A 24,877-nucleotide genomic window follows, 5' to 3' on the forward strand; every position below is an offset into this window, starting at 1 on the left:
AACATGGACACACGTAACCCTCAAACACAACACAGGCACACAGCCCTCAGAACCAAAGTGAGCACATAACCCTCAGAATCAACACATACACACACCCTCAACACGACTGAGGAAACACACCCTTCAGAACCCACCATGGGCGCAGACACAGCCCCAGACTCTACACAGGGGCACACACACAACTCAGACCCAACAGGGATAAACACATCCGGGATCAACACAGACACACACCACCCAGACCCAATACAGGCACAAACCTCTCAGAGCTGAACACGGGAAGACACAGCCCTCAGACCTAACATGGGAGCAGATCACTCGGACACCCGAGAACCAACGCGGACACAACCACCCTTAGACCCAGGTGCACAACCCCCAGAACAGAAATGGGCATACACACCCTCCAGCACCCAACTCAGAGACACACACTCCTCAGAACCAACGCAGAACCAAAACCGACAGGTACACCCCCGAGAACCGACAATGACAAAACAAGCCTCACACCCACACAGGTACACAACACAGCCCTCAGAACCCAACGTGAGCCCACACGACACTCAGAACCAACACGGACAGACACAACCCTCAGAAGCCAGCGAGGGAGCAGACCCTCTACATAACCCAAACACACACCCCTCAGAACCAACATGACACACAGCCCGTAACTAACGCAAGCGCACAGACCCCTTAGAACCCAAGACAGGTGCAAAGCACACCCTAGAACCCAGCACGGGCACGCACGCTCCTCAGAACCTTCATGGACACACGACCAGCGGACCCTACACAGGCACACATACCCCTCCGAAGCCAGACACACGCAACACTAAGAACCCAACATGGCCGCACCCACCCCTCAGACCCAACGTTGGAGCAAACACACCCTTCATAACCAATATGGACACACACCCCTCAGACCCAACATGGTAACACCGCACACACACGAACACGCGCACACGCCCCTCAGATTCAACTCGACACACCTCCCTTACAGCCGGAAAGGACACACAACCCTCGGACTGAACACTGGCACACACACCTCTCAGCAATACACACCCCTTCAAACGCCACAACGGTCAGACCCCTCAAAACCCAACAGGCACACACTCCTCACACCCAACACAAGCGCACAACCCCCTCAGAATTCAAACAGGCAGACAGCCCTCAGACCCAACGCGGGAGCAGACCGCTCGGAACACAACCCAGACACACACCCTCAGAACCCGACACGACACACTCACGCCTAACGCGGCGCGCACCCGCCCAGAACCCCCCAGACACAAACCGCTCAGACCCAACCAGACCACACAGCCCTCACGCCCGACGGGCGCACGCACTCCGGGGACACGGCGGGCACGCGGCCCGCGCGCCGAGGAAGCGTGGCTCGCGCGGCCCCCTTGCGGCCTCTCCGCCGCCTGCGGCCCCTCGGCCGCCTGCGCCCTCTCCGCTCCGCACCTGGCGCAGCGCGGCCTCCGCGGCGCCGCCGTCCCGCTGCCGCAGCTGCTCCCGGAAGCGCGCCACCTGCTCCAGCAGCGCGTCCACGAGCGACGGCGCCGTGTCCCCCTCTAGCGCGGCCAGACGGGCGCGGAGGCGCGCTATGAGGACGTCCCGGGCGGCCAGCTGGTCCTGCAGGCGCCTCAGCCTCTGCCCCGCCTCGTGGTACAGGCCGCAGAGCGCGGCAGCGGCGCGCGGGGCGCCCTCCCGCCCGCCAGACCCCGCGTTCCCAGACGACATGGCTACGGGCCTGGCCGACAGGGTACTGACCACCGGCAACTTCCGCGCCGGGCCTGGGCGGGAGGCCCACCTTCCCGGAACTTTTCCCGGCGCGCCCCGCCCCCCGCGGAGATCCCGGGCCCGCCCGCCCCGCCGAAAGGCCAGGCCCCGCCCCTCCGCCGAAAGGCCAAGCCCCGCCCCCCGCTGAGATGCCAGGCCCTGCCCGCCGCCGGGAACGTGGCCCCGCCCCAGTCCTATCCCGCCCGGGGCCCGCGGCCTCTCCGCCCGCGGGTGACTGGCGTGTCCCACCGGCCCCATCGCCTCGAGTCGGGGAGCTTTCGGAGACTCGGGCCCGGGCGAGGAGAGGGGTCAAACGGCCTGCGATGTAGTTACTGATGGAAGGGAAAGAAGGGGCCAAAGACGACCCCAAGTATTGGTCCCGAGCGTAGGTCCGAATCCCCGGGCTGCAGGCCGGCTGGCCACGCCGAGCACCAGGAAAACGGCGACCTTCCACGAGCTGAGCCCAGCGAGGTGCTGAGCATGTTCAGACCCCGCATCCCCTCTCTAAGGTCGCAAGAACTATTCTTAGGGCGGAAGGCAGGAGGGAGCTGGCCCTTTCCCGTCCTCGTTTCTGCATCCCTTTCCTTCCCCTCAGCTCCCCAGACCAACTCCGAGGGTTCTTCCGTGGCTCCACGACTATTTTCTTTTTCAAAGTCTGAGTGTCCTCGGCAATGATGCCCAAGCACACCTGTGATCTTTCAAAGGTTCCCTCCCACAGACTCCTCTGCCGGCCCCTACCCAGAGCTGCCCTCCTCGCCAGATCCCCTGAGAGCAGCATGGCGTTTTTTCCCATTTTTGTAACCCATACCAAGCTTGGGCTGAGCCCGGGGAGACACCCGCAGGCTGGTAGAATCAGACAAGTATAAGCGAAGACAGCTCACACTTCCTCCGCTGCAGAGGGAAGGTCAAAGGCAGTTGCCCTGCTTACCCCATAGGTGTGCTGTAGGGATTAGAGGATGGAGTGCAGAGTTCCTGCCCCTGCGAGCCCACAGTCCACGTGACTAAGGTTAGGAATGACACACTCTTGTTGGCTGGAGCAGTGATGGAGAAAACCAAGTAGCACTGGCCCCAGAGCTGTTAGAGATAGGTGAGTTGTCATTGCTATTGATGTAAGTGTAACCTCCCACATGTCACTCAACTGCCCTTGAACCTGGTTCTCACCCGTAAAATGGGCATCCCAGTCTCTCCTCTAACATTCTGGGGGTCACACGTACTTCGAAATTCAGAATCTTTGGATTTGAGATAGGTACATATAATTGGGGTCGCCAACATCCAGAAAGGATCCCACTCCTGGGATTCGTGCTCTTGTGATCTCACCCTCTGACACAGTGAATAGGGCTGACCCGTGTAAGCAAGAGGATACTGCAGAAATGATGGAGTGATTTCTGCAGCTGGGTCCCAAAAGACATTGCCTCGCCCTCTCTTAGATCGTCCCCTCTGGGGGGAAGCCACCCGTCGTATCGTGAAGACACTCAAGTAGCCCTGTGAAGAGGTCCATGTGATGAGGACGTGAGACTTCATGCCGGTAGCCGGCATCAACTTCCCCACCATAGTAATTGAGCTACCTTGGGACCACCCCCAGCACGCATCTTAACCGCGACCTCATGGGAAACCCTGGGCCAGAAGCACCCAGCTAAGCTACTTCCACACTCCTGGCCCACAGAAGCTGTCTGACATAATAAATGTTTATTGTTTTAAGCTGCTAACATTTGGAGTCGTTTTTTACACAGCAATAGGCAACCAGCAAATAGTATATTGCTCAGTGCTCCCACTGGGGCATTGGACAGCACCCCAAAACCAGATACATTAACATTGCTGCAAAGACAGGATGACCATTCAAACTAAGTGCGATAAAGACCATGAAAAGCCTTACAGCTGTTCAAGTCAGATGTCGACCCAGTTTGAGAAAAACATTTTGGGTTTCTGAGCTTTTTGGATTTCAGAATTATGGATGAGAGATGGCAGAATTCAAACAACATCTGCCTTACAGGACATTGTGAGGATTCGGTAAGTTAAGGTAGGAAGTACCCAACATGCCTGTGCCTTCAACTAATATCCAGGGACTGAATCAAGCACGGGGTTAATGGGCAAACAAACATTCTAGGGGCAGAGACAGACCTCCCTTCAAAAAAAAAAAATTACACGATAAGGAAACTTTGTATAGGAAAGAAAGGGGGTAAAAATTCTTTAAGAAAAGAAATAAATGAATCTTGGGACTTCCCTGGTGGTCCAGTGGTTAAGAATCCGCCTTCCAATGCAGGGGACGCAGGCTCAATCCCTGGTCGGGGAACTAAGATCCCACATGCCTTGGGGCAACTAAGCCTGCGTGCTGCAGCTACTGAGCCCCTGTGCTCTGGAGCCTGTGCACCACAACTAGAGAGAAGCCTGCACTCCGCAACGAAGAGCCCACATGCCTCAACTAAGACCCATTGCAGCCAAATCAATCAATCAATAAATATTTTTCTAAAGTAAGCAAAGGGGCTTCCCTGGTGGCTCAGTGGTTAAGAACCCGCCTGCCAATACAGGGGACACAGTTTCGAGCCCTGGTCCGGGAAGATCCCACATGCCGCGGAACAACGAAGCCCATGCCCGACAACTACTGAGCCCGCATGCCACAACTACTGAAGCCCGCGCACCTAGAGCCTGTGCTCTGCAACAAGAGAAGCCACTGCAATGAGAAGCCTGTGCACCGCAACAAAGAGCAGCCCCCTGCTCGCCACAACTAGAGAAAGCCCATGCACAGCTACAAAGACCCAACACAGCCAAAAATAAATAAATAATTTTTTTTTTTTAAGTAAGCATATAAGAGGCTTAGGAGGAGAAACAGGACGATGGGACAGAAACAGAGAGGAGGGGACTCTCAGCTGCAACCAGAATGATGAGAAGGAGCCCACACAGAATTGAGTCAGTGGGTCCTGAGCAGAGGGAGGACACGTAAGTCGGCCTGGCGGGGAGTGCTGGTGCTGATGCCCTAGACTGCGGCCTAGGGTGGGCAGGGAGGGGGTAGGGGCCAGATCTGGAGGGGTCAGGCCCTACACAGAGGTTGGGTCTTATTCTAAGAACAGTGAGAACCACGGGGTTTCCTGCAGAGGTGACCAGGAAGGAGGGAGAGGGGTGAAAAGTACAGGAAGAGACTGGGGATGGGTTGCTTCTTCAACTCTGGTTCCTCCCCTGATGGAAAACTACTAAATATAAATTCCTCCAAAATTCTCCCTCCCCTGGCGTCTTACTTTGGGTCCTATCGGGGCCTGAGGCCTTTTCCTGGCCTCCTTCCCCCACTTTGTCTGGATATTGGGACTTCAGCCCTTGCTGTGATCAGCCTCTGGAAGCAGCTGTGCCAAGAAGCAGGTGGTGGAGGGGCCAGGGGCCTCCCCAGGAGCCAAGCCCATCCACTGAATAGTAGCCAGTGAGGTTGACCCCTGGCACACCTATGCCGGCAACCACCCTCACACATGCATGTACCTGCTGTCATGTTCCCCTACCCAGCTCTTCCCTTCTATGGGTCCCAGGGTATTCACAATGCAAAGTTCCCAGTTGTAGGAAAGTGAATGGATTAGTCAATTCAGGCTGCCATAACAAAATGCCACAGACAAGGAGACTTAAACAACAGGCATTCATTTTCTCACAGTCTGGAAGTTGGAAGTTCAAGGTGCCAGCAGGTTTGGTCTCTCCTGAGGCCTCTCTCCTTGGCTTGCAGACAGTTGCCTTCTTGCTGTGTCCTCACAGGGCCTCTTCTCTGTGCACATCCCCAGTGTCTCTCTTCTTACAAGGACACCAGTCCTATGGGATTAGGACCCACGCTTATGATGTCATTTAACCTTAATTACCTCTGTAAAGGCCATACATCAAAATACAGTCACAGTGGGGGTTAGGGCTTCAACATATGAATTTGGGGTGGGGGTGGGGGACACAATTCAGTCCCTAACAGAGAGGTTGCTGCTGAGTAGCACAAAGATTTTTTTAGTAAGGTCTCTGACATATGAAGGTATGTCCCCTCTGCCCTTGGAAGAGGTGGAACACAGAGAAGGACTAGGGGACAGAGGGTGGTCCTGGAGAGCCTGGGTGGAGCCCATTCCAGCTCCTGTATGGAACTGACATACCTGCCATGGCAAATGGAAGAACAAGCAAACCTCAGTCTCCCAAGTGTCTCCACGCCTTCCCAGCCAAGACGGCACAAGTGATGAGCTGTTCCACTGGGTACTCTTTTTACCGTTTGCTTTTTGTGTGTGATGTCCTTGCTTCTGGTGCACTGGAGCGTTAGAAAGAGCACCAGGTTGAGGAAAGAGTCCTCAGTTCTAGGGGCAGCTTGGCCACTGCCCACCATTCTTACCCTCTCTGTGAGTTGGCCTCCCAGTCCAGCCACTTTCTCCGACCCTCTCCAACTCCTCACCTGCTACCCAGGTTCTCCTACGTCCAGAACCAAATCCACTGTCCTTCCTCAGATAACCTGAGACAAAGATATGAGAAGCCTGCTCCACAAAGGGACCCAGAGTGAAGCTGGGTGGGAGCTGATACAGGGAGCATTGGATTTCCACATCCTACACCTCTGCGGTGTTTGGATTTGTGCAGTAAAAAGTCAACTCTGCAGGTTTGTTGTGTTCAAACCCTGTTCACTCCAAAGAAAAAACTGCCCCCCCCCTGTTTTTAAACAACAAAATATATTTTACTTAAAAATTACCCACCAATAAACTTTCTTTTGTACATCAGAAGTAATGGATTAATTACTGTTAACCTAAAACAATAAAAGTAAGTTATTTTTACCAGTAAAATGGGTTTACTCATGAGCAGCAAAGAATTGCAATTCAGGATACGCAACTACAGCAAACCACATGCGAGTCTAGTAAAACAAAGGAAAGGACACTATTTTATAGAGGAGAAGGGGAAGTTGGGAGGGGCTGTTCTAAACAAGCAGTCCATTGGAGGGAACTGGGAGTTCAAAGTAAAGTGACTTTTCATTGGCTGAACTGTGACAGCCTCTCAGTAGCTGAGGTGTTGCCAGGTGAGGAGAAAATCTTTCTTCCTCCTGCCTGCAGTAGAAAAACAGTGTCACTTCCTGCCAGAGACGCAAGCTAAGCCTCTTTCTGTTGGGTTCTGTACATTCATAGCTTGTTCTGTTACGCTTTGCTTTACTTCACTTTGCAGATGTTGCCCTTTTTACACGTTGAAGGTTTGTGGCAACCCTGTATTGAACAAGTCTATCAGCACCACTTTTCCAACATTATTTTTTTAGATAGAATGCTATTGCACACTTAATAGACTATAATTAGTGTAAACGGAATTTTATATGCACTGGGAAACCAAAACATTCATGTTACTCACTTTATTGTGCCATATGCTTTATTGCAGTGGTCTGGAACCAAACCCACAATATCTCCTAGATCTGCCTGTATTGATGTTAAGTGTTACGTGTGTGAGAGCTTCCCCTTCTGTCTTCCTGACTCCATTTTTAGTAAGTTTCATTTTATTAATTTTCACCACTTCCCCCCTTTGATCAAGATCTTTCTCTGAGGGGCTTCCCTTGTGGCGCGGTGGTTGGGAGTCCGCCTGCCAATGCGGGGCACGCGGGTTCGTGCCCCGGTCTGGGAAGATCCCACATGTCGCAGAGCAACTAAGCCTGTGTGCCACAACTACCGAGCCTGGGCTCTAAAGCCTGTGAGCCACAACTACTGAGCCCGTGCACCACAACTACTGAAGCCCGCGCGCCTAGAGCCCGTGCTCCACAACAAGAAAAGCCACCGCAATGAGAACCACGCGCACCGCAACAAAGAGTAGCCCCCGCTCGCCACAACTAGAGAAAGCCCTGTCGGCGCACAGCAACAAAGACCCAACACAGCCAAAAATAAATTAATTAATTAAATTAAAAAAAAAGAATCAGGGGTTTTGTTTGTTTTTTACCAACATTCAGTGGCCTTTTGTCCATTGATACCAGGAAGGACCTTTCCTGGTGTTGTGTCCCATGTAGGAGTGAAAGTGCACAGATTGGAAACCTATTGTGGTTACATTTTAGTAACAAGGATGGGTAGGACAGAGATCTCTCGGGCATTTCTCATCTAAAGTCTGTACCTTAGAATAGTGAATACAGCAAGGGCACACCAAAACTGCAGGAATTAAACAAGCACTTTGGGAAGACAATGCCGGAATAAACATGGAGTGAGTAAACAGTATTGTTATCTCAAAAGACACTGTTTGGAACTAAATGTTCTATCAGAGAATATAGCCTGTAGTTTGCAAATTCAAAGACTATAAGTTGGGATAAAAATCCAGAGTCAGTTTATAGTCCAGATGAAAGAGAGAGACTTCTGTGAATTCTAAACTTTCTAACAGGCTTGATCTCGACACCTTGGGAAAGCTGTCTCATCAGATATCATCTGCTTCACTTCCAGGAACTCTTTACCTTCAGGTCACCAAATAGTGTATGGGTCCAGTCAGGGCTTGATACTTTCTTTCGATGTGTCGCATGAATCCAGGAGTCTATTCCCTGGAGTTTGGTGGCACAAGGGTGCGTTAGCAGTACTTGCTAAGGGCCTCTCCAGTGAGACTGAGGAGAGTCCTTCTGGAGATGCCTTTTCCAATAGAAGAAATTTCCAGGTTGCACGGTGTGATGCTGAAGGTATTCGTCTCCCGAGACTGGAAAGATTGCTCGACAAGAGCATGGCGACTCTCAGAAGAAGCAGTTATGCCTTTACAATACTGAAGCATATCTCCTTTTATCAGCTGCAGGTCAAAAGAGGGAGGGGCCTGGTACTTTGGGCATCCTTTGACTATCTCAAAGGGTGAGAGTTTACGAGCTCCGAAACGGGTGGCTCTGAGATTTAGAAGGACCAACAGCAATGGCTTTGGCCAGAGTCTTTGGAGGGTATCTACAAATTTTGCCAATTGGGTTAGTTAGTTAGTTAGTTAGTTAGTTATTTTGGCGGCGCCGGGTCTTACTTGCGGTACTCGGGATCTTCGTTGTGTCATGCAGGATCTTTTGGTTGCGGCATGCGGGCTCATAATTGCGGCGTGCATAGGGGATCTAGTTCCCCCACCAGGGATCGAACCCGGGCTCCCTGCATTGGGAGTGCAGAGTCTTACCCACTGAACCACCAGGGAGGTCCCACCAGTTGGGTCTTAATAGCACTGTTAGCACGTTCAACTAACCCTGAGGATTGCTGATTGTAAGCACAATGAAAGTATTATAAAACCGGCCAAACATCGCAAACTTGCCAAAGTACTTGACCAGTAAAATGGGTTCCTTGATCACTACGAAATTCAAAAGAGTTTCCCCAGGTAGGGATAATCTTTTCTAACAAAAATTTAACCACAGAGAAGCAGTGGCCTGTCTACAACGGAAAGCTTTAGTCCAATCAGAAAATATACAGACTATGACTGAAATATTTGCATGCATACCTTGGAGATATTTTGGGTTTGGTTCCAGACCCCCACAATTGAAGCAAATATCACAATAAAGTCACATGAATTTTTCTGGCTTCCCAGTGCGTATAAAAGTTACGTTTACACTATACTATAATCTATTAAGTGTGCAATAGCACTATGTCTAAAAAAATGTACATACCTTAATTTAAAAAATAATGTTGTTGGGAAAATGGCGCTGATAGACTTGCCTGACACAGGGTGGCCACAAACCTTCAATGTGTAAAACATGCGGTATCTGTGACGTGCAATAAAGCAAGCGTGATAAAACAAGGTACGACTGTGCATCCATGAGACGGGGCAGCTGCAATGGATTCCATTTGCCAAATCTCGAATGACCCATAAGGCAATTCAAAATGAGAGCAGGTTGCCCTGGACTGTACTTGGGCAGGTGAGACCGGCACTCATTTTGACCTTATTAATATTTCCCACCAGCGACTTCCCTGGCAGTCCGGTGCATAAGGCTCTGTGCTCCCAATGCAGGGGGCCCAGGTTCGATCCCTGGTTGCAAACTAGATCCTGCGTGCATGCCGCAACTAAAGGATCCCGCATGCCAAATCGAAGATCCCACGTGCCGCAACTAAGACCGGGCGCAGCCAAAACTAAATAATATTAAAAAATATATATATTTCCCGCCAATATTAGTTCATGCACGCCATCATTCGTCAGTGGACCAACAGTTCAATGCATGAACAGTGCCAAGGAGTGGGAGTCTTAGAATTTCTGGTAGGACCAGTTTGTTATTTGGCCCGAACCAGAGTTCTCTTTTTTTTTATCAAACCAACAGTTACTAGAGCTCCAATATCATTTTTCCATTTCTGGGGCCAATTTTTGGGCATTCCTAGTCTGTTATCTTGGGGAGCATCTCTTTGGATGACAGAGTTTGGCTACTTCCTTTGAGAGTAGCATTTTTGTTGTTTTTTGTTTGTTTGTGTGTGTGTTTTTGCCACAATGCACAGCTTGTGGGATCTCAGTTCCCTGACCAGGGGTTGAACCCGGACCCCGGCAGTGAAAGTGCTGAGTTCTAACCACTGTACTGCCAGGGAATTCCTGAGAGTAGTATTTTGGTAGGATTATCAGTGACGTAGGTTTTTATCCTCTATGTCAAGCTGATACGCCAGGGATCTTAATAACAGCCAAGGTTGCCGGCAAGAGCGTGGCATCTAATAGATTTTGGATATAAGAGCCATTTTTAATCTTTTCCCCGTTAGAGGTAAGGAAACCTCATTGTTTCCACAGCATCCCAAGCTCACGGTCTACCCCAAAGGCATACTGACTAATGGTATAAACGTTGGCGGCTTTGCCCTTGGCTAAAGTACAAGCCCAAATGAGAGCGTATAGTTCAGCTTGCTGGGTTGAAGTAGCCAAGGATAAAAGTGCCGGCTTGACAATTTCAAGGGGAGGCGTAACAGCACACCCAGCTTGGTGTTTACCTTCGTCATCTTCAATAGGAGGCATCAGTGAATCGTGAAGAATCTGCACTGGTTAGAAGAGTCCCCTGTAAATTACTACGGGGAGTCAGAAGGCGACCTGTCAGTGTTAGACGGTCCTGAGGTGTTTTGTCAGAGAAGGGGGGGAGAAGAATAGCAGGGTTGAGGTTGTTACGACGTGAAAGAGTCATGTGAGGAGCTGTTAGCAGCAGGACTTCATAGGAGCTGGGGCAACTGACCGGCAAGTGTTAGATGTGATGAGAATTCACGAGGGTTTCTACTGCATGGGGTGTGAAGATGGCGAAAGGGGATCCCATGATTAACTATTTGGTGGCCTTTCTGATTAAGGCCTTAATTCCTGTCACTGTCTTTCTGCCTTAATCAGAAATGGATGGGTGGGTGACCTTCCCCATGTTTTGGGGTGAATATTCCACGGGCATGGCCTTCCCTCTCCCATGCAAAAAGGAAAAAGCAAAGCTGGTAATTAGGATACCCAAGGGCAGGTGGTCTCATTAAGCTTTTCTTTAAGGCTTCAAAAGCTGTGTCATCTTGATCCCTTAATTAGGGTCAGGTTTGCTGGGTCTTAATAAGGCACACAGGGGCAAAGCCGTCAGTAGTAGCCAGCTAGCCCGAGAAAACCTTGTAATCGGCACTTAGTTTTAGGTTTGGGGAAGTTCAGGATGTCATGAGGCCTGTCCAGATCCAGATGTCGTCCTTGTTCCAAGATCAAGTGCCCTGAATATCCATGCTGAGTTTGAGCAAACTGCAATTCTCTTTGGAGACTTTATGTCCCTTTAAAGCCAAAAGTTTTAGCAGGTGGATGCCGTCTTCCTGCAAGGAGGTTTGAGAAGGTGAACATAGAAGCAAATCATCCGTATATTGTAAGAACATAGAACCTGAAGAAAACTTTATATCATCCAAATCAGCTTTCAAGACCTGTGGAAAGTAGGAAGGGCTTTCTGTGAAACCCTGGGGCATTACTGTACATGTGTATTGTTATCCTTTCCAGGTGAAGGTGAAAGGATACTGGCTGGCCTTATCCACTGGAACACAGAAAAAAATCACTGCCTAGATCAATTAGAGTGAAAAATTTGCTTCCAGTGAGAATGGACGTCAGTAGTGTGTCGGAGTTGGTAAAAACAGGTTGTTGAGGGAAAACAATGTTGTTTATTGCTTGGAGGTCCTGGACAAACCGCCACCCTTGGCCCTTGGGTTTTCTTACACATAAAGTACGAGTGTTGCAGGGACTCGTACAGGGATAATGAGACCTTGAGCCTTGGAATCTTCTGTTACAGACTTTATACCTTGAAGGACTTCTTATAGGGTATTGATTAATTCTAGTTTTGAGAGATCTATTCGAGCCTAAATGGGAGGTGCACTGTGGATTTTGCCCATAAGGAGGGTGGTAACTGATTCCATGGGGATAAATGATCGGTGTTTCCCATCGGCTCCGGGGCCATCAGAGACAGAGCAAGTAAAAGAGGTAGAAGGGTCATTGAATTCACCTGGTGGGCTATTTGGATGGCTATTGTCATACTCTACAGTTGTTTTCCCCTTTTGGGAGAAAGAAGCTCTAGCATGATATTTTTCCAAGAAGTCTCAGCCAACATAATGAATAGGGGCAGAGGAGCTAAGGAGGAAAAGGTGTGTCTCTCTCAAAGGGCCTAAACCAAAGGGAATAGGTTCACACGCAGGAACCTGTTGATGCGTATTGGAGACCTCCCACGATTTGGGTCATTTCAGTACTTCAAGGCAGGGACTGTTTTATAGCAGGGGGGTTGAGCACCAAGAGTGTGGCTCTGGTGTCACTAAGGACACAGAGACATTCCTCCCCAATCTGGAGAGTTGTTTTTCTGAGCCGATTAAGAGGGAGGGGTGAGAAGAGCCCCTGTATTTCCTCAAAAACCCCCTTCATTAGGAGGCCACTGGAAAGGCTGGTTAAAGGGCTGAAGATGCCTGAAATGCTTTAATTTATAACAATAATCTTTTTTATACATATAAATTATTTATTTATTTATTTTGGGCTGCATTGGGTCTTCGCTGCTGTGCGTGGGCTTCCTCTAGTTGCGGCGAGCGGGGGATACTCTTCGTTGCGGTGCGCGGGCTTCTCACTGCGGTGGCTTCTCTTGTTGCAGAGCACGAGCTCTAGGTGCGCGGGCTTCAGTAGTTGTGGCGCACGGGCTCAGTTGCTCCGCGGCATGTGGGATCTTCCCGGACCAGGGCTCGAACCCATGTCCCCTGCATGGCAGGCGGATTCTTAACCACTGTGCCACCAGGGAAGCCCCAGTAATCTTTTTTTTTTTTAATGTCCTGGTTCTTTGCAATTACAGCAGAAACTAGAATTTTGGTTTCCTTTAGGAGCCTTCATTTGCTGGTGTTGAACACTAAGAATTTTGGCGGTCTTTCCTTTTGGTGACTCATCCAGTGTTGGAATGAGCTGATTTGCCAAATTAACTAAATCTGGAGTGTACTTAGTTTCCCATTCCACCCTGGTCTTTTTTTATTAGAAATGATCCCAGTTCAGCCCGTTAATAAACATGGCGTTAAAGGCTATCCTAAGGGACTCAACATCTGAAGGAAGATCAGAATTTTCTTTAAAAGTAATCTGAAGTTGATTATAATAGTCATGGGAAGGTTCATCAGATTTTTGTGTGCAGGCCTGAATTTGGTTCCGATCAACCGCCTTGGGAATAGTTACTGTAAGTGCTGGTGGAGTTCTCCAGCAAGGGTTCCAGCCTCTTGCCAGAAGTTAGGGGTTTGCTCTTCTAAATCCCCTCCAGAGTGTTTCCTTTGGGCTAATTTCACCCAATATTTGACTTGACCTTCACCAAAAAGCACGTGGACTGCCCGATATAGATCTGAGAAACCAGGTTGGTAGATTTGAATAACCATGTTAAAATCTTCAGCAAACCTATACGGTCCTCCGTTACTTTAGGAAACTTTAATTATGGTTTGCAATTCAGCCTTAGGCCGGGGGATGTAAGTAATCTCGGGTTTATTTGGATCCTAAGAAGATTTAACTTTAAAGGCAGGTTCTGATAGGTTCCGAGGAGGAAGACGGCACCAGAGTGGAGACTGAGGCAAAGAAATTGGAGAGCTGAACATGAAAAACCATTTTGTCTTTTTTTTTTTTCTTTTTTGCGGTCCGCGGGCCTCTCACTGCCGTGGCCTCTCCTGTTGCGGAGCACAGGCTCCGGACGCGCAGGCTCAGCAGCCATGGCTCACGGGTCCAGCCGCTCCGCGGCATGTGGGATCTTCCCGGACCGGGGCACGAACCCGTGTCCCCTGCATTGGCAGGCGGACTCTCAACCACTGCGCCACCAGGGAAGCCCTTGTCTTTCTTTAATTCTTTCTTTGCCTCAGTGAATTTATTTACGGCATTTTATAGAAAGTCCATTTTAAACTCTTGATAACGTCTGAAAGCCTCAAAATACCAATCAAAATAGGCATCCAATTCAGTTTTGACTCCTTCCGAGCCATGGCTATCTAACACAGTTTTAAGAAAGTTAAGTTTGGGGAGTTCAAAAGTTCCTCATAAGAGCCATTGATGTGTAACCGAGTAGATCCTGTGGGGCCTTCCTGGGACACACCCGCCCCCGTGTCCTCAACCTGCCTCTTGTTTGTAGAAAAACTTTAGCCTCGTAGGCCTTCCCCCACCCCGTTCCAAAGAATAAATTTAATCACAGAAGTGAGAAATGTAGAGAAAGGAAATCAGTCAAGCAAGACAAAATAATAATAGTTTAGCCATTAAACAAAGTCAAGGACCTTTAGTCCCTCCTCAAGGGCTATAGATAATATTCTGAGCCATGTCCTTTGAGCTGTTTTGCAGATACAGAACCCCCACCAGGTGGAAGAAGTTAACTGTATGCTTCTCATAATCACGTAGACCCCAGAGCAGTTGAAACAGGAAGGTTGACAATGTTGACTCCTAGTTACCTCACCGCCAACCAATCAGAAGAATGTCCACCAGCTGATCACAAACTCCTGCGACCTGCCTCCCTCACTCTGTCTTCAAAAACCTTTCCCTGAAAACCTTTGGGGAGTTCAGGTCTTTTAAGCACCAGCTGCCCTAGACTCCTTGCTTGGCCCTGCAATAAACGCTGCAGTTTCCTTCACCATGACCCTGTGTGAGTAGATTGGCTTTACTGCCTGGGCAAGCGAACCCAAGTTTGATTCGGTCACAGATATTTTAAATTACTTTTGGTTAAATCAGTCAATTTAGTTAGAAATGCACACAGGAGGGACCGCATTTTCTGAAGATAAAATTGGCTGGAGGAATTGGCGGTCCAGTGGTTAGGATTCCACGCTTCCACTGCAGGGGGCATGGGTTCGATCCCTGGTCAGGGAACTAAGATCCCACAAGCTGTGCAGTGCAGCCAAAAAAGAAAACAAAACTTGCTGTGGTCCCTGAATGAGGGGTGCTCTCAAAACATTTAAATAACTGGAATCCCATTTTTCAGAGGTTTTTCTCTAGAGCATAAAATAATAATAATAGTTCTTAGCCTGCAGGCTGAATACCAGCACAGTTCCAATAGGAACCACCCAGTTCCAAAAGGAGTCGGATCGAAGGCTGTCACAGTTCCAGTAAAAACAGCCTGATTTCAAGAGTCAGGCCAGGGACTTCCTTGGTGGCACAGTGTTTAAGAATCTGCCTGCCAATGCAGGGGACACAGGTTCAATCCCCGGTCTGGGAAGATCCCACATGCCAAGGAGCAACTAAGCCCGTGCACCACAACTACTGAGCCTAAGTGCCATAACTACTGAAGGTGTGTGCCTAGAGCCCGTGCTCCGCACCAAGAGAAGCCACCGCAATGAGAAGCCCGCAAACCACAACAGAGAGTAGCCCCCTCTCACCGCAACTAGAGAAAGCCCACGTGCAGCAACGAAGACCCAATGCAGCTAAAAATAAATAAATAAATAAATACATACATACATACATGTATTTAAAAAAAAACAAAAAAGAGGCCAAGGTACCAAACGAGTAGCTACGGACAAAGCAAGGCCTTAACAGAAAAGACAAAGCCTTTAAACAGATCCCGAACAACACCTGGAGAGCTTCAAAACACAGCAAGAACGGACTCAAATCCAAAAGAGAAACTTACCCTCCAACTTGGGGGTCGGCGAGAAAGCTGTGAGCTCCTTGGGCTCTGTGGGTACCGCACCTGTTTGCTCATCCGCCTCTGAGTTGCCCTGGGACCTCCATATCATGTTAACCCAAAACATGAAACCGCCAGTTATTTTTACCAGCAAAACCAGTTTATTTGGGAGCAACAGGGAATTGCAACTCAGGACATGTAACCTGGCAAACTACATGCAGGTGCAATAAAGCAAAGAGGAAACTCTTTTATAGAGGAAAAGGGGAAGCTGGGAGGGGCTGTTCTAAACAAAGAGTCCATTGGAGGAAACTGGGAGATCAAAGCATGGTTGCTTTTCATTGGCTGGGTTGTGACAGCCTCTCACTGGCTGTGTTGCAGGGCAAGGAGAAAATCTTTCTTCCTCCTGCTGGGGGTAAAGTAGCGTCCCTTCCTGCAGGAGACTCAGGATTCCTCTCTTCCCTTGTGATCTGTATGGACGTCCAGTGGTTTGCATTTGAGAGCTCCCCCTTCTGGCCTTCTGACTCCAGTTTAGTGAGGTTTCCCTTTATCAATTTTCACACTACCTCCTTAGAAATCCAATTCATCTCTCTCGTTTGCTGATTTTCTACTTGGGTTCCCTCTTTGACAGCCTTACAAGATTTAAAAAAAAAGACTTTCACCATCAGCTTCCCCATATCCATTATATTTAGCAGACTGTTACATGATTTCCATTAGCCCAAATCACAAATAGGTGAAGTCCACTTGTTTTTAGCAAGTTCAAAATCCACACAAAAAATGGGTGATTTGGATGTAATTTTTTTTTTTTTTAACTTTTGGCTGCATTGATTCTTAGTTGCGGTGGTCGGGCTTCTCTCTAGTTGTGGCACGTGGGCTCCAGAGGGCGCAGGCTCAGTAGTTGCAGTGCGCGGGCTTAGTTCCCCCACCAGGGATTGAACCCAAGTCCCCTGCACTGGAAGGCAGATTCTTAACCACTGGACCACCAGGGAAGCCCCTGGATGTAATTTTATAGAAGGACTTCTTAGTGTGTAACACCGCCTTCCAGCTTCTGGGGTACCAGAGCCTCGTGGGGAGCAGGAAACAGGGTTCCCATCAAGACACCCTATCCACCAAGCAGAGCCATCTGGGGGGCAAGTGCTCTCAGGACTGGCCCTGGACCAACTCCTGGGAGACAGCCCCTAAGCCCCGGGAATATCCTGCCCGGCAAGAGTATGTTTGCTCACCTGGAGGCCTCGGGTCACATCAGATAGTCTGTGCTAGCAGTGTGATGTATGGCAGGGGCTGTGGGCCATGATGTATCATCTTGACCTCCGGAGGGGCTGGAGGTTGAGTAGCCAGGGCCAGTCACATCAGCGCTGCCCACCGGCATTGAGACCGGGTGATTTCCCTGGGCTGGCAGCTGGGTGATACGGCTGAAAACCTAGGGGTGGGCCAGGCAGCTGCACCCAGCCTGCACCAGGCTGGCCCGGGCCCTCCGTGTTTGGTTGGTGACCGAGTATGCTTCTTGCCACCTCTACCCTGGTCCCCCTGCCCTCTTGCAGCTTGAAATGTTTCTCCCATGAGGTCGTGGATCCCCCTTCGTCCAGCTTTCCTGGCCAGCAGCAGGCATTCTATGACACGATGCGTCCTCTGAGCAGCAACGTGGGTCCTCTCTGCAGTGGGTGGGAGTGGCCCCCCAAAAGGCAGGTCCGCGTCCTATGACCCCCAGAACCCGCGAATGGGACCTTGTGTGGAAAGAGTCTTGCAGATGGGATTTAATTTGAGGATCCCAAAATGAGATCATCCTGGATTTTCTGGATGGGCCCTAAATCCAATAACGTGTGTCCTCATAAGGGAACAGAGAAGAGAAGCCCAGACACGGAGGAGAAGGCCGTGAGAAGACAGCGTCATGGAGTGATGCGGCCACAAACCGCGGAAGCGGGCAGACACCAGCAGCTCAACCGGCACGGTCCGCGCTGCCCGCCTCGGGCCCACTCGTGAGCCCCACCGCCTGGGCGTGGCACCCCTCCCCACTCTGTCAAGACCCCTGCTGAGAATGACAGCTCAAGAGCCCCCCCCTCCGTCACCCAGCGTCCCAGAGGACGCCATCCTTCCTCCGCCCACAGCTCCCCACGCGCCCCTGGATCCCAGGTGCCCTGTGCCCATGTCACATGGTGTGACCCTGAAAGGGGGAGGGGCCTCGGCCTCCGCGCTACTGGCTTTGTTCACCGTTTTGTATTGTTTTGCCCTGATGCGTGGGATCTTCGCGCATCGGAAAGTGGTGGCAGACCGTGGGGTTGGCACGTGTGTCACACTGGGATTGGGGGCGCAGAAGGAGGGGTGGCGCGCCCAGGGGGTGGACCTCACAGAACTGACCGTGCTGGGTCAGCTCCCAGAAGAAAGGCCCTTCCAGGCCCAGCGTCCCCGCCCCCGTCCACAATCCCCACAGCATCCCAGGGCTCCCCAGGTCCCGCTCAGCAGGGAGACTGCACTAGGGGCAGGCGGGGTCCCCACCGCACCCACCCTTTCACGTCCCTCGCCCCTCCTTCTCTGACCCCCGCCAGGACTCCCAGCTCTACCCCTACCACTCTTCCCGGCCTTTGTCCAGAGAGGTCAGGACAGGCAGGTGACCTGTCACTGGACACCAAAAGGGAGGAGGGAGCCGTGCAGGATCTGGGGATGGAAACTTCTAGGCAAGGGGACGGCCAGGGCAAGGCCTCAGCGGCCAGTGCTGGGCCTGATCAAGGGCCGGCTGGCGGGGAGCAAGCGGGAGGGGCGTGGGAGGGACCAGACAGGGTGGGCATTAGGCTCCGGGCCTGGGTCTTCCCCAAAGCCCTCCGCAAGCCGTGTGCACACAGGGCTCCGTCGTCTAATTCCCGCTGTCCCGCCCCTGGCTCCAGAGGGAAGCTTCTTCTCCTTGTCCTGCCGATGGAACCAGGACAGCAGGGGAAGGACACGGAGGTCACCCCAGTGCCGTGTCTGAGCAGCTTGCAGTGACCGTCTCATTTGCCCCTGAGAGGCCGGCAAGAGAGAGGAAATGCCAGCCGCTTAAAGAGTCTAGGCCCCTGAAGCTGAGCTGGGTGAAGCACCATCGGTGAGCCGGAGGCGGCCTCTTGCTTCTGTCCCCTTGGCCCCCTCTGTGCACGTGACCTCTCTGACCTCACCCCCTCTCCCCATCAGTGGGTATGGGCAGTGGGCAGTGGAGACTCAGCAGGGAGAGCCGGAGCCCTGAGAGCACAGGACCCTCAGGGTGGGTACAGGCCCTGGGAGGGCCCTCCGGCCACCTGACCTCTGGCCACACTGCCCAGGGGCCCACCAACGGCCCACCTGGAGGAACGACCCCTGACCAGGTGCCCACAGTCGTTTCTCGACTGAGTGATCAGAATGCAAATTCTGAGGGATTCCGGTTCGGTTCCGGTGGGCACAGGTGCCTCAGGGCAACCCGGCTCCTGGGCAGAGCTCAGGGCCATCTGACACCAAGGAAGGGGCCAGGCGCAGTGGAGGAGACCCGGGGCCGCTGTCCTCTGGGCCACCTCCTTCCTGAGACCACTCTCTGGGCCCCAGGAGGCCTGGGGCGGCACCCTCAGCCCTGGGGGCAGGAAGGGGCCCTCCCGCGAGTGTCCACAAGGGGGTGATGTGGCCCAGCACTTCCAGGGGCCAGCGGACTGGGGACCTGAGCTTTAGACAGAACCAGAGTGTGTGTGAACACCCCTCCCCCACGCCTGAGCACTGGGGCCCGCACCCCAACTCCTGGCTGCGGCTGGGCACTCGGAATCCACCCCTGCTGGCCCCGAACTTCTCCTCATGCCACTCAACAATCTTGTTCATCTCCAAGCTCACTTCAGAGGTAGAGACACCAACCTGCTCTCCCTCGTGGGCCCAGGTACACTAGGGGGAGAATTTGACCTCGGTCCTGTTGATCTAAAGGGTGGTTCAGAACTTACGGTTATTTTCTTTCTGACTTACTTCACTCTGTATGACAGACTCTAGGTCCATCCACCTCACTACAAATAACTCAACTTTGTTTCTTTTTATGGCTGAGTAATAGTCCATTGTATATATGTGCCACATCTTCTTTATCCATTCATCTGTCGATGGGCATTTAGGTTGCTTCCATGTCCTGGCTATTGTAAATAGAGCTGCAATGAACATTTTGGTACATGACTCTTTTTGAATTATGGTTTTCTCAGGGTATATGCCCAGTAGTGGGATTGCTGGGTAGTATGGTAGTTCTATTTGTAGTTTTTTAAGGAACCTCCATACTGTTCTCCACAGTGGCTGTATCAATTTTCATTCCCACCAACAGTGCCAGAGGGTTCCCTTTTCTTCACACCCTCTCCAGCATTTATTGTTTCTAGATTTTTTGATGATGGCCATTCTGACCAGTGTGAGATGATATCTCATTGTAGTTTTGATTTGCATTTCTCTAATGATTAATGATGTTGAGCATTCTTTCATGTGTTTGTTGGCAGTCTGTATGTCTTCTTTGGAGAAATGTCTATTTAGGTGTTCTGCCCATTTTTGGATTGGGTTGTTTGTTTTTTTGTTATTGAGCTGCATGAGCTGCTTGTAAATTTTGGAGATTCATCCTTTGTCAGTTGCTTCATTTGCAAATATTTTCTCCCATTCTGAGGGTTGTCTTTTGGTCTTGTTTGTGGTTTCCTTTGCTGTGCAAAAGCTTTTAAGTTTCATTAGGTCCCATTTGTTTATTTTTGGTTTTATTTCCATTTCTCTAGGAGGTGGGTCAAAAAGGATCTTGCTGTGATTTATGTCATAGAGTGTTCTGCCTATGTTTTCCTCTAAGACTTTGATAGTGTCTGGCCTTACATTTAGGTTTTTAATCCATTTTGAGTTTATTTTTGTGTATGGTGTTAGGGAGTGTTCTAATTTCATACTTTTACATGTACCTGTCCAATTTTCCCAGCACCACTTATTGAAGAGGCTGTCTTTTCTCCACTGTATATTCTTGCCTCCTTTATCAAAGATAAGGTGACCATATGTGTGTGGGTTTATCTCTGGGCTTTCTCTCCTGTTCCATTAATCTATATTTCTGTTTTTGTGCCAGTACCATACTGTCTTGATTACTGTAGCTTTGTAGTATGCTAACACATATATATGGAATCTAAGGAAAAAAAAAAAAGGTCATGAAGAACCTAGGGGTAAGACGGAAATAAAGACACAGACCTACTAGAGCATGGACTTGAGGATATGGGGAGGGGGAAGGGTAAGCTGGGACAAAGTGAGAGAGTGGCATGGACATATATACACTACCAAACGTAAAATAGATAGCTAGTGAGAAGTAGCTGCATAGCACAGGGAGATCAGCTCGGTGGTTTGTGACCACCAAGAGGGGTGGGATAGGGAGGGTGGGAGGGAGGGAGACACAAGAGGGAAGAGATATGGGAACATATGTATATGTATAACTGATTCACTTTGTTATAAAGCAGAAACTAACACACCATTGTAAAGCAATTATACTCCAATAAAGATGTTAAAAAAAAAAAAAGGAAGCCCGCACACCGCAACGAAGAGTAGCCCCTGCTCGCCACAACTAGAGAGAGCCTGCGCACAGCAATGAAGACCCAACGCAGCCAAAAATAAAAATTAATTAATTAATTGAATAAAATTTAAAAAGATAAAGGCTTTCACATATCAGTTTTCATTAAAAAAAGAATCCGCCTGCTACTGCAGGGGACACGGGTTTGAGCCCTGGTCCGGGAAGATCCCACATGAAACTAAGCCGGTGCGCCACAACTACGGAGCCTGCACTCTAGAGCTCGCGAGCCACAACTACTGAGCCCACGTGCCACAACTACTGAAGCCCGCGCACCTAGAGCATGTGCTCCGCAACAAGAGAAACCACCACAATGAGAAGCCCGCGCACTGCAACAAAGAGTAGCCCCCGCTCTCAGCAACTAGAGAAACCCGCGTGCAGCAGCGAAGACCCAGTGCAGCCAAAAATTAAATAAATGAATAAATTAATTAATTTTTTTTAAAAAAAGAAAGAAACAGGCCCTGGCACACTGCCCCCCCCCCCCACTCCTCCCTCCAGGATGGTGTCTAGGAGGATTGGGAGGGGAACTCACGGGTCCCAAGGCTTTGGGGAAGGCGGCCCCTGCCGTGGCGCAGACCTTGGGTGAGCTGGTTTGTGTTGACTGGTCTCCATGGTGATGACACTTGTCCTCCCGATTGCAGGCGTCCTCTGCCCTGAACCCCACTCTGCCTTCCCCTGCCCATGCCCTCCCTCTATACGAGGGGTCCATATGGTCATTCAGAGCCTGCTTTTCACTACTAGACCACCCTCTGGGGGCCAGGACGTGGAATTCCCTGGGCAAATGGCCCTGGGCAGGCCTCGTCCCCAGCTCTGTCACACTGAAGGCGGATTACACCGCTGGTTGTGTGGCCCTGGTGAGCTGTAGGCAGAGCTCAGCAGGGAGCTGGGGTGGACACTTTGGGGGTGTAGAGTGGGGAGCCTGAAGGTCACAGAACAGGGCCCACTCTCCTGCTCTGTTGGAGGTTCGTGCAAAGAACTCAGGGAGCCCAAGACTGAACACAGACCTGGCCTTGCAGGATGCTGCAAGCTGGATTTGCTGTTAAGCAAGGAGAGAGTATGTCTAGTTCATGGTTTAGAGCTTGACGTGTCGCTCTGAAATACTTAAACACGTGGACTGTGGCTCTCCCTGGGCAGCCCGGTGGGACATGCCTCTGGTACTTCCCTCCCCTCAGCTGTCCTCTCTCCCCCCACAATCCGTGACCTTTTGTTTTCCTGATGCTCTGCTACTGAGAGCATCCCGGCCACACCACGGGAGAAGGCTTCGTTCTGCCCTGGCTCAGCTATGGCTTCACTAAAGGGGGCGAGAAAGGAGCGTGAACAGTTACTCCCCAGGCCTTGGCAGGCCCGGGGCTGCTGCCTTGCAGCACGCCCTGGTGTTGGAGCACTTGCTCCCTCCTCAGCAGGCTAAGAGGGATAGTGGTGCTGGAACAGAGGTTGGTGGTAACATGAAGGAGGACCTTTGAGCAAGGACTTGTAGGACGCGAAGGCGCGAGGAATGCAGCTTCTGGGGTAAGAGCGCTCCAGGCAGAGGGAACGGCTGTGGAGAGGCCCGGACTCAGCCCGCTGTTGCTGGTCTCCCGGATGCAGGAAGGGCAGAAGGATGTGGCAGCCTCTAGGATCTGGGAAAGTCAGAGCCTCCGGAAGGAATGCAGCCCTGCAGACACCTTGATTTCAACCCGTGTCAGACTTCTGCCCTCCAGAACTGTAAGATAATAAATTTGTGTTGTTTTAAGCCACTGGGTTTGACGTAATTTTTACAGCAGCCAGAGGAAACACATACAGACTAGGGTGGGGTGAGAGGGAAATTGGAGGAGGACCTGGGTTCACGGGCCTGAGCGAGGAGGGTAGCGCTGCCCTCGCCTGGGGCGGGGGAGTGGGGTGGGGGGTAGCCACCTTGCCAGCTCTCGGTTGCAAAATGAATGAATGTTTAGGTGCTCAGTAAATACGTATTTATGCATGGTTGAGTAATGATTTGATGAGGCTGACCTGGGACCCCCAGTCTCAAGGGGTAGCTGGGGGTGGGGGGACGGGAGAGGGTCTTGCCAGTCTCTGGAGCTCAAGCAAGCTCTAGTGGCCCCCGTAGGATTGGGGCTCCCTCCGTTTTGTCCTGTCCAGCCAGCATGATAGGCATCCCCGGGCTGGACCGCAGGGTTCGGGTTAGGCCCAGTGAAGGTGTGGCCTGCCCCCTCCTGCTGCCTTCCCCCGCAGGCAGCCTCCTAGCCCGGTCCTGCAGGCACCGCCCTGCCCAGCACATGCACTATATCCCTGAGAGTCCTCCTGGGAACATCACTTGTCTCTATCTTGCTCCATTTTCCAGACACGTTTAGTGCTGGGACATCTTCCCGGACCCTCTGGCCCTGGAGAGAGGATTCAGGAAGGTTCTAAGCCTTCCTATGGGAGCAGAGGGGCCTGCACAGCCCCACCTTGGGCCAAGAAGCCCACTCTTGGGACCCTCAGTCTGCCCTTCCAGCCCTGGGCAGTAGGAGTCTTCTCAAGGGGTTAGCAAGGCAGGGATCTCCCCGTCAGGGTCCCCAGGGCCAGGAGAAGTGAGGGCCCCAGCGGGGAACTTGCAGGCTGGGCACCTTGGCAGCCTCCAGGGGTGGGTGGGTACGGGACGTGGCAACTGAGGATGGGCAGGGCGGGAAACCATCGCAGCCCTGGAGCAGGCAGCCTTGACACATCTCTCCCCTCTCTGCCTCATTGTTTGCATCTGTTCAATGGAGAGAAGCCGTGTGCAGCCTGCTTTTATAATTTATTAAACACCCTGGTATCGAGGGCCTACAGTGTGGCTCGTGGCCCCTGCTCCCAAAGAGGCCGTCCCATCTGGATGAGAGTAATGTGCCTATACACTGGAGGTGACCTCACCTGCGAGGGTGACGCCCACCAGAGCTCCCGGTGCCATGGCCCCTGGGCTACATGGTGATGGTGGCTCTTAGGTGTTTTTTTTCTAAACAAACCTTCTTTTTTTATTTTAATTAATTAATTAAATTTGTTTGTTTTTGGCTGCACTGTGTCTTCGTGGCTGTGCGCGGGCTTTCTCTGGTTGTGGCAAGTGGGGGCTACTCTTCGTTGCTGTGTGTGGGCTTCTCATCGCGGTGGCTTCTCTTGTTGTGGAGCACGGGCTCCAGGCGCGCAGGCGTCGATAGTTGTGGCACGTGGGCTCAGTAGCTGTGGCTCGCGGGCTCTAGAGCACAGGCTCAGTAGTTGTGGCGCACGGGCTTAGTTGCTCCGCAGTATGTGGGATCTCCCCGGACCAGGGCTCGAACCCGTGTCTCCTGCATTGGCAGGCGGATTCTTAACCACTGTGCCGCCAGGGAAGCCCGCCTCTTAGGTCTTTGTTGCCTCTGTTCCTTGTTAGAGCCATTTTCCTCCTCCCAGGAGCCACCCACCCACACAGGGGAATGTCTGTATTTCATTCCCAGACAGAGCCTCTTTCTTGGTTATCAGCAAGGGTATTGGCTAATATCTGAGGTGTCAACTAATAACCAAGCTGTTACCTGTTAACTCTGGTGTTGAGTGACAGCAAAGTGTTACCTTTGAGTTAAGATGTTTGATGTTAAAGCTTAACGCTGATTGGAGTTATCGATAACAAAGAGATTTTTGAAGACAGAGTCTGACGAGGGCAGGCAAACCCAGGGAGG

General features: G+C 51.2%; 1 protein-coding gene across 16 annotated transcripts in view; it reads right to left on the reverse strand.

The window, feature by feature from the left end:
* Positions 1-1,728, reverse strand: part of TNIP2 (TNFAIP3 interacting protein 2) — a 32,702-nt gene extending 30,974 nt beyond the window's left edge. For 15 of the 16 annotated variants that reach the window (XM_019951330.3, XM_019951329.3, XM_019951335.3 and 12 more), the window contains exon 1: positions 1,450-1,728. In XM_019951330.3, coding sequence (XP_019806889.1) covers positions 1,450-1,728 — 279 coding nt within the window. The remainder of the gene's footprint in view (positions 1-1,449) is intronic. The other variant, XM_073804768.1, reaches the window with a different exon arrangement.
* Between the last annotated feature and the right edge of the window lie 23,149 nt (positions 1,729-24,877).

The sequence above is a fragment of the Tursiops truncatus genome, chromosome 5 (genome assembly GCF_011762595.2).
Source record: "Tursiops truncatus isolate mTurTru1 chromosome 5, mTurTru1.mat.Y, whole genome shotgun sequence".
NCBI lineage: Eukaryota > Metazoa > Chordata > Mammalia > Artiodactyla > Delphinidae > Tursiops > Tursiops truncatus.